Source organism: Cucurbita moschata, unplaced genomic scaffold (assembly GCF_002738365.1).
Source record: "Cucurbita moschata cultivar Rifu unplaced genomic scaffold, Cmos_1.0 Cmo_Scf00062, whole genome shotgun sequence".
Taxonomy (NCBI): Eukaryota; Viridiplantae; Streptophyta; class Magnoliopsida; order Cucurbitales; family Cucurbitaceae; genus Cucurbita; species Cucurbita moschata.
In genome coordinates this window covers 435,697-444,431 of record NW_019268578.1, presented here as the reverse complement: position 1 = coordinate 444,431, position 8,735 = coordinate 435,697, and the positions used below count along the sequence as shown (strand labels likewise).

General features: G+C 38.8%; 1 protein-coding gene across 2 annotated transcripts in view; it reads left to right on the top strand.

The window, feature by feature from the left end:
* Positions 1–7,450, top strand: part of LOC111437210 (histone-lysine N-methyltransferase ATXR3-like) — a 13,061-nt gene extending 5,611 nt beyond the window's left edge. For both annotated transcript variants that reach the window (XM_023075074.1, XM_023075073.1), the window contains 16 exons: positions 319–689; positions 772–1,326; positions 1,428–1,528; positions 2,191–3,244; positions 3,375–3,446; positions 3,777–3,887; positions 4,000–4,100; positions 4,365–4,464; positions 4,544–4,639; positions 4,846–5,013; positions 5,106–5,231; positions 5,357–5,410; positions 6,049–6,296; positions 6,382–6,490; positions 6,578–6,880; positions 6,972–7,450. In XM_023075074.1, coding sequence (XP_022930842.1) covers positions 319–689; positions 772–1,326; positions 1,428–1,528; positions 2,191–3,244; positions 3,375–3,446; positions 3,777–3,887; positions 4,000–4,100; positions 4,365–4,464; positions 4,544–4,639; positions 4,846–5,013; positions 5,106–5,231; positions 5,357–5,410; positions 6,049–6,296; positions 6,382–6,490; positions 6,578–6,880; positions 6,972–7,148 — 3,746 coding nt within the window. In that variant the 3' untranslated portion in view covers positions 7,149–7,450. The remainder of the gene's footprint in view (positions 1–318; positions 690–771; positions 1,327–1,427; positions 1,529–2,190; positions 3,245–3,374; positions 3,447–3,776; positions 3,888–3,999; positions 4,101–4,364; positions 4,465–4,543; positions 4,640–4,845; positions 5,014–5,105; positions 5,232–5,356; positions 5,411–6,048; positions 6,297–6,381; positions 6,491–6,577; positions 6,881–6,971) is intronic.
* Positions 7,451–8,735: the final 1,285 nt, after the last annotated feature.

The following is an 8,735-nucleotide window of genomic DNA, read 5'->3' as shown; positions in this document are numbered from 1 at the left end:
GGGGGGGGGGGGGGGGGGGGGGGGGGGGGGGGGGGGGGGGGGGGGGGGGGGGGGGTAGGGTTATCTGTAATTGTTTAGTTTTATTAAGTTGCATTTATATGTTATTGTGAGCATTGTGATTATATTATTCTTTTCTAAAATTTTTGTTATAGGTCTATCCATTTGTTTCCTTCATCTTATTAATTGAGTTCTAGTCATCTTATTACCACATAAGTAACTGGCTTTTATTCCTTATGAATGTTTTCCTCAATTATTTCATAAGTTCTGGTCATTTTTCTGATTTCACTTTGGTTGTGGGCTGGATTTTGTGAACTACAGATGGCAGTGCACGTTCTGCTAAAAGAGCCAGAGTGGTGTTTGATGAAAGTGAGGACGATTGTGAAGTGGATGAGGATTTGCTGCATCAACATCAAAAGGATGAAATTTCGTTTGAGGATTTGTGCGTGGATGCCACTTTCCATGGAGAAGGGAGTACAAGTTTGGAGGTGGAATCCTGGGGTTTCCTTGATGGTCATATTCTGGCACGAATTTTTCATTTTCTGCAGTCTGACCTTAAATCCCTATCGTTTGCTTCTGTAACTTGTAAGCACTGGAGAGCTGCTGTTCGGTTTTATAAGGATATCTCTAGACAGGTTGATTTATCATCCTTGGGTCCAAACTGCACAAATTCCACGTTCCTGAACATCATGGTAAGTGTTATTTCAAAGGCTTCTGTTGTATGGGGTCGCTTATTTAATCCCAGTCTAACCCAATTTATGTCTCTGCTTGCAGAGCACTTATAATAAAGAAAAGGTCAATTGTATAATTCTAGTTGGCTGCATCAACGTTACCGCAGTTGTACTTGAAGAGATTCTTGGCAAGTTTCCTCAGTTAGCCTCTATAGATGTTCGAGGCTGCAGTCAGTTCAATGATTTGTCATCCAATTACCCGAATATAAATTGGTTGAAAAGAAGTTCAATTGGCACAAAAAACAACGAAGAAGGACACTCTAAATTAAGGAGCCTTAGGCATATAACTGAAAAATCTTCTTCTCTTTCTAAAATTAAGGGCCTTAGTTCTAACGTGGATGATTTTGGTGAGCTGAAGGAGTATTTTGAAAGTGTGGATAAGAGGGAGTCAGCAAATCAGTTATTCCGCAGAAGCTTATACAAGCGTTCAAAAGTATTTGATGCTAGAAGGTCCTCATCAATTGTTTCTAGAGATGCCCGCATGAGACAATGGTCCATTAAGAAATCAGAAGTTGGATATAAGAGGATGGTGGAATTTCTTGCTTCCAGTCTGAAGGAGATCATGAAGGACAATACATTTGGATTCTTTGTGCCCAAGGTACCTCATAAGAATTTTATTTTTTATTTTTTCTTTTTTAGAATATAGCTACTCTTTGTTCTCAAATTTATCACTGTTTCTGTTCTCAATATGTTTTGCAGGTTGCTGAAATTCAGGATAGAATTAGAAATGGTTATTATGTCAAGCGGGGGCTTTGTTCTGTCAAGGAAGACATCAGTCGAATGTGCAGGGATGCGATAAAGTATGTTCGATTTGGAATCCTTTTGACCTTTTACTGATTTTGCAACAATATTACGTGGCACTGGACTAATTTGAGTCTCTTGTGTAATAATTGCAAATCCATCTGGAAAGGTTAAGATGGATTATGAGGAAAGCAAATACGTATTTTGAACAACCGTTATCTGATTAAATGGTCAACTGGAGTCCATTTTGGTGTGCTTTCTTTAAAAGAAACATTTAAACTTAGGAAATAACGGGATTATATATATATACACAATAAAAGAATCTAATTATTTATCTTTTCAGGTTCTGAGAATACTGTTTCTGAAAAACTATTATTAAAGGAATTCTATCTCTAATAACATTGTTTGTTGAATCTCATTTCTAAACCAGCAATAAAATTTTTGTTTTGTGTTTTTGGTGTTTTAATATTATTAAATGATTTCTATTTTTATTTTTGTGCAAGAATGAAATTTTGTGAATCCAGTAAATATTTATTTTTCCGATATATTTTGATTCTATATGCTTGCTGTTCCTTTTCCCTTGTGTATATATATATTTCAATGCGTTTTTTTTGTTAAATTAAATAATCCCATTCTTCTTTCTGTTTCTGGAGCTTTTAGTTGTTCACATTCAATGCTGCTGCATTTTCTGTCATAAAGTTTGTACTTCATGTTGTTGCAGAGCAAAGAGCCGTGGTGATGGAGATATGAATCACATAATTACGCTATTCATTCAACTTGCCACCCGTTTGGAGAAGAAATCAAAGGTACGTCTGGAGAGGGATGATTTGAACTCTTGGGAAGATGACAACTCTACAAGATTTGGTTCTTCTGCTGCTCAGAAGTACAAAAGACGGCTTGGTAAAATGGCTACTGAAAGGAAATACACTAATAGGAGCAATGGCTCCATATTTGGAAATGGTGCTTTAGATCATGGAGAGTATGCATCTGATCGAGAAATCAGGAGACGCTTATCCAAATTGAATAAGAAGTCAATTGGATCTGAGAGTGAAACATCAGACGATTTTGATAGGTCTTCTGGAGATGAAAAGAGTAACAGTGAGAACAGTGTCTCAGATACAGAAAGCGATTTGGAGTTCTCATCAGGTCGACTTGGAGAAACAAGAGGAGATAAATGCTTTATTCTTGATGAGGCACTTGATTCTACAATGGATGACCGTGAATGGGGTGCCCGCATGACAAAAGCCAGCCTTGTTCCTCCTGTCACAAGGAAGTATGAGTTGATTGACGAATATGTTGTCATAGCAGACGAGGAGGAAGTTCGACGCAAGATGAGGGTATCTCTACCAGATGACTATGTTGAGAAATTAAATGCCCAGAAGAATGGTACTGAGGAGTTAGATATGGAACTTCCTGAAGTCAAGGACTACAAACCTCGAAAGAAAATTGGAGATGAGGTCTTAGAGCAAGAAGTTTACGGGATTGACCCTTATACACACAATCTTTTGCTGGACTCAGTGCCTGAAGATTTGAATTGGTCTCTAATGGATAAACATTTGTTTATTGAAGACGTGCTGCTTCGCACTTTGAATAAGCAGGCCATACATTTCACTGGCACTGGAAACACTCCCATGATGTATCCTTTACAGCCCGTTATTGAAGAAATCGAGAAGGTTGCTGTGGAAGAATGTGATATCCTAACAATGAGACTGTGCCAAGGTATCTTGAAAGCCATGCATAGTCGTCCTGAGGACAAATATGTTGCTTATAGGAAGGTATGCAAACACCATCTTAACTACTTGCGCTTTTTGATCATTTATCCGACTAACATGACTTGTTTGCAAATGTTTCTGACGTCAATTTTTGTTCTTTCTTCTTTGTTTGTCTACTGATTTGTGTGATTAGGGGCTGGGTGTTGTATGCAACAAACAAGAAGGTTTTGCAGAAGATGATTTCGTCGTTGAATTTTTGGGAGAGGTATGCCTTCAGTTCTCCTTAGGATTATGGATTGAGATCATTATGATAATAAATCTAATGTAAATTGATATGGTTGCAAAATTCATATTGCTTTCTTATATCCACTGAAATCTTGTTGGAAATTTTTAGTGTTTAGGACAGTCTTAAAGAGGAGAGGTTTTGTATTGCCAGATATTAATCATGTGTCCTTAATATGTTCATTTTTTAACCCATCTCATTTTCTGCTTTTGTGGATAGTTTTCTCAATTTTGTGTTCTTACTTGGTTTTTTGGAATGAAACTCACTTATATGTCCCAGTACTTACATGTTTATCATCTCTCTTTTATTTAGGTTTATCCTGTTTGGAAATGGTACGAGAAGCAGGATGGAATTAGGTCGTTACAGGAAAATGACAAGGACCCAGCTCCCGAATTTTATAATATCTACTTAGAAAGACCGAAGGTGCACCTACTTAGCTGTATTTGTGTTTTATATGCATGTTTCAGCATATATATAGTTTCTAATGCTTTATTCTACATACCTTGTTGAGTATTTAATCTCCTCTCTCTGGCAGGGTGACGGGGACGGTTATGATTTGGTGGTAGTTGACGCCATGCACAAAGCAAACTATGCAAGCCGCATTTGCCATTCTTGCCGACCTAATTGTGAAGCAAAGTAAGTTCTTTTATAAGCCTAGATTTTTTCCCTCTTCTTAGCAGTTCATGGTTTAGAAGACTATTCTTAGCACTAATCTTCCTTCCAGAATTCTCTGGAAAGTGTCCTAGAAGGACGATTATTGCTTTGATTGAACTTAAATTTTTCTGATTGATAAGTTTGTTGAACTTTGCCCCATATCATCTGCATTTGCTTCCTGACTTACTGTGTAATGTAGCTTCTCTACAAATCATAGATAATATAACATATTGCTTTAAAACGCAGAGTTACCGCCGTAGATGGTCATTACCAGATTGGAATTTATACCTTACGCAAAATACAGTATGGTGAGGAGATCACATTCGATTATAACTCCGTAACAGAGGTATGTCCTTTTGCAATGCGTTTCTGATAGAGATCTCTGGGGTTCTATTCTCCTCTAATATTACCTTTCACTCCACCAGAGTAAGGAAGAATATGAAGCATCAGTCTGTTTATGTGGAAGCCATGTTTGCCGAGGTAGCTACTTGAATTTGACTGGTGATGGAGCCTTTCTGAAGGTAATATTTGGACGGTTTTTTTTATAAAAAAGACGTGCACCTCTTTGGTTTCAGCTTATGTTTATTTTCACGTGCTTAGAGATCTTTGGTTTCATGTTCCCACAATTTACGAATGTATCGGTTAGTTTGGTTGTTTAGTCTATTTCCCTGCGTTGATCTCCTGTGTGGCCCCAGTAGTTAATCAGGACAAGTTGTTTTTCCACCAGGTATTGGAGGAATGGCATGGCCTTCTGGATTGTCATCAACTGATGCTAGAAGCCTGTGAATTAAATTCAGTATCAGAAGAGGATTATCTTGACTTGGGTAGAGCAGGATTGGGCAGTTGTTTACTTGGGGGTTTACCTGATTGGTTGGTGGCTTATGCAGCTCGTGTGGTAAGAGCCTTTCCTGGGTGCCATGGTGCTGCTTATGGCACATATGTGTATATGATATTCATATTTTCTCAACCCTTGGATTCTGGTTCCAGGTGAGGTTCATTAATTTTGAAAGAACAAAGCTTCCTGAGGAGATTCTGACACACAATTTGGAGGAGAAAAGGAAATACTTTTCAGATATCTGTCTTGATGTTGAGAAGAGTGACGCTGAAGTTCAGGTAATATGAATTTTACATCCATATGCTTTTTGTTGAGACGCACCAGTTTTGTTTTGTTTTATAAAAAAGATAAGTATATCACTGAAATTATTTTTATATATTAATTTCTTGTATGCCCTTGACAGGCTGAGGGTGTTTACAATCAAAGGCTACAAAATTTGGCTGTTACTCTCGACAAGGTGAATACCTTTTTTTCCTTTCAATGTCGTATGTAACTCGGTTGAATTAGGATAGATTGTTTGTAATAGCCCAAGTCCACTGCTAATAGATATTGTTTGCTTTGGCTTGTTACGTTTCGTCATCAACCTCACGTTTTTTAAAACGTATCTGTTAGGGAGAGGTATCCACACTCTTATAAGGAATGTTTCGTTCTCCTCTCCAACCAACGTGGGATCTCACAATCCACCCCTTGGAGGCCAATGTCCTTGCTGGCACACTGTTCGATGTCTGGCTCTGATACCATCTGTAACAGCCCAAGCTCACATACGTGTTGTTACAAATGCAGAATTACAAATGGTATCAAAGCCAGACACTAGGTGATGTGCCAGCGAGGATGCTGGGCTCCCAAGCGGGGTGGATTGTGAGATCCCATATCAGTTGGAGAGGGGAACAAAACATTCCTTATAAGAGTGTGGAAACCTCTCTCTAGCAAATGCGTTTTAAAACTGTGAGGCTGACGGCGATACGTAACAGGTCAAAGTGGACAATATCTGCTAGTGGTGTTGTTATTTTCTGTTTCACATCTTCTTCTTGTTCGTCAGGAGCATTGTTTGTATGTTTGATTTCACTTATGTACCATTTTAAATTCTGTCCGAAGGTGAGATATGTGATGAGATGCATTTTTGGCGACCCAAAGAATGCTCCACCTCCATTAAAGAGGCTTAGTCCTGAAGAAGCTGTATATTATCTATGGAAAGGAGAGGGATCGCTAGTTGAGGAGCTGCTTCAGAGCATGGCTCCACATGTTGAAGAAGATTTAATAACTGATCTCAAATCCAAGATTCATGCCCACGATCCATTAAACTCTGATGACATTCAAAACGAACTTCAACAATCTCTATTGTGGTGAGTAGCTTTATATGCCCGCCCATGCTTTAAACAACAATAAAAATGGACGTTTATTTGAATTCATTCCATTTCTTCTTTGCAGGTTGAGAGATGAAGTTCGTAACGTTCCTTGTACATACAAGTCCCGTAACGATGCTGCCGCAGATTTGATTCATATTTATGCTTTTACTAAGAATTTTTTTAGAATACAGGTACGAACGTATACAATTTCGCAGCATTCGCTGTTAACTGCCTTCATCCGAGTACAATATTGAGGCATTGTTTGGTTTTACTTGCAGGAATACGAAGCTGTAACTTCCCCACCAGTTTACATTAGTTCACTTGACTTGGGTCCCAAGTATTTGGATAAATTAGGGACGGGTTTTCAAGAGTACCGCAAGACGTATGGTCAGAATTATTGCTTAGGGCAGCTAATTTTTTGGCACAACCAGCAAAACATCGATCCAGATCGTAGCCTGGCCGAGGCCAGCAGGGGGTGCTTGTCTTTGCCAGAGATAGCCTCCTTCTATGCCAGAATTCAGAAGCCTTCACGGCAGCGTGTATATGGCCCAAAGACTGTTAAATTTATGCTGTCAAGGATGGTGAGTCTATCTATCTTACCTTTTCTAGACTGATTCGGATGCCCGATTTTTGCTAACGATTCTGATATTATATTGGTTCTGGTTCCTCCAGGAGAAGCAGCCGCAGAGACCGTGGCCAAAGGATCGGATATGGTCGTTCAAGAACTCCCCAAAGGTGATCGGCAGCCCAATGCTGGACGCGGTGTTGAACAACTCACCCCTAGAGAGGGATTTGGTACATTGGCTAAAGCACAGAACTCCCATATTTCAGGCCATGTGGGATCGGTAAGAAAAAACTTTTGTAGGAGTAGAGGTAGGATCATTACCCAATCCTGTGTAAATTGTTTTGGAATGATTTCTCAATTTATAGTGTTCATCGCTGCCCTGAATAGTTGTTGGGGGGTTGGCCATCATTCCAGAGCATCATTACTAGCTTAGCTTCTTCCTTCCCATTCTTCTGTACAGTTTCTTCTCTTCTTCTTCTTCCTTTCTTCTTCCTTTTGTTATTTTGTAATTCATATTTGGTTAGTAAATCATTATTATTCCCTCTAATTGGAGAAATGAAAGTAGAAGAAATAGTTTAAAGGCTTAGCAAGTTCTCTTCTCTCGTATTCGAACGTGTGGATGATGAATTGTTCGAGTTTTCGTCGTCTTTTAAAGCAATGACATGACTTGTAGGAGGTGGAGTTTTTGTCGGTATGAACGTAGCTTAGCTTATCTTGTTAAGAACTGTGAGATTCTATGTTAGTTGAAAAAGCATTTTTTATAAGGGTGTGGAAATGATGAAATTTCACATTAGTTGGAGAGGGTTTTATGTGAAAACTTCTCCTTAGCAGACATGCTGCAATACGTAACGGGTCAAAAGCGGGAAATATCTACTAGTAATAGGTTTGAGTTGTTATAAAAACGAAAGGGTTAGAAGTTTAAATCTCTTTACCTTCACACATGTTATTGAACTTTATACAAATCGAGGATTACAGTGATGTAATCTCTTTCATTTCTGATAGTATAGTTTAGATACGCAAGTATATATAAATGAATTAGCATGGTAAGTGTTCGTTTTCTGATAGTACATTGATGTAATCTCTTTCATTTCTCGAAATTATTGTTGCCTTTTATATTAAAAAAATAGATATAAAAATATTTTCATGTACTATTTATTAAATGAAATTTACCATTTAATATTTAAATTTCCACATCTAATAAGCAAAAATTAATAAGGCCAAAAATTGAATTAAAGTAAACTTAATAATATTCAGTAAGAAGTTAGTTAGTTTCCCAGTCCGATTATGTGAAACGGCGGGAAGAAAACGACAAAAAAGCGTACCGGAAGAAGCTGTACAGTCCCCCCCGCCACCTACACCTGTCGGTTACATCCTCCTTGTACGGACCCAATCCGCATCATCATTCCCTCTGTTTCCTTTTGTCTTCTTCTTCCTCACCATTACAAATAAACCCATTACGCCATTACGTTAATTTGCAGAGTCTAGATATACACAACAATTACAAATATAATCCCTTGTTCTCTGGTTTTTGCTTTGCTCATGGAGACTTCTGCTGGCGACGATGCTTCCTCCACTGTTTGGGATGATGCTTGCTTCGACGCCATGTTTTCTGGCGTCAGTCTCCAGTCGTTTCTCGCGGGTGGTAGCCAGAGCCACACATTGTTGCCGTCTCTGTTCGGAGGATGCTACGTTGCCGATTCTCTTACTTTTCCTGACGGTATGACGTCGTTGTATCCTCAGGTAAGCTCTAACTTCGTCGCTGAAAGTACCGCCTCTTCCGATGGTCCCTTCTTCAAGTTGCCTAAATCCGAGCCGATGAGTGTGTATGAACAAACGGAGACTCAAGAATCCACGTTCCTTTTTCATGATTC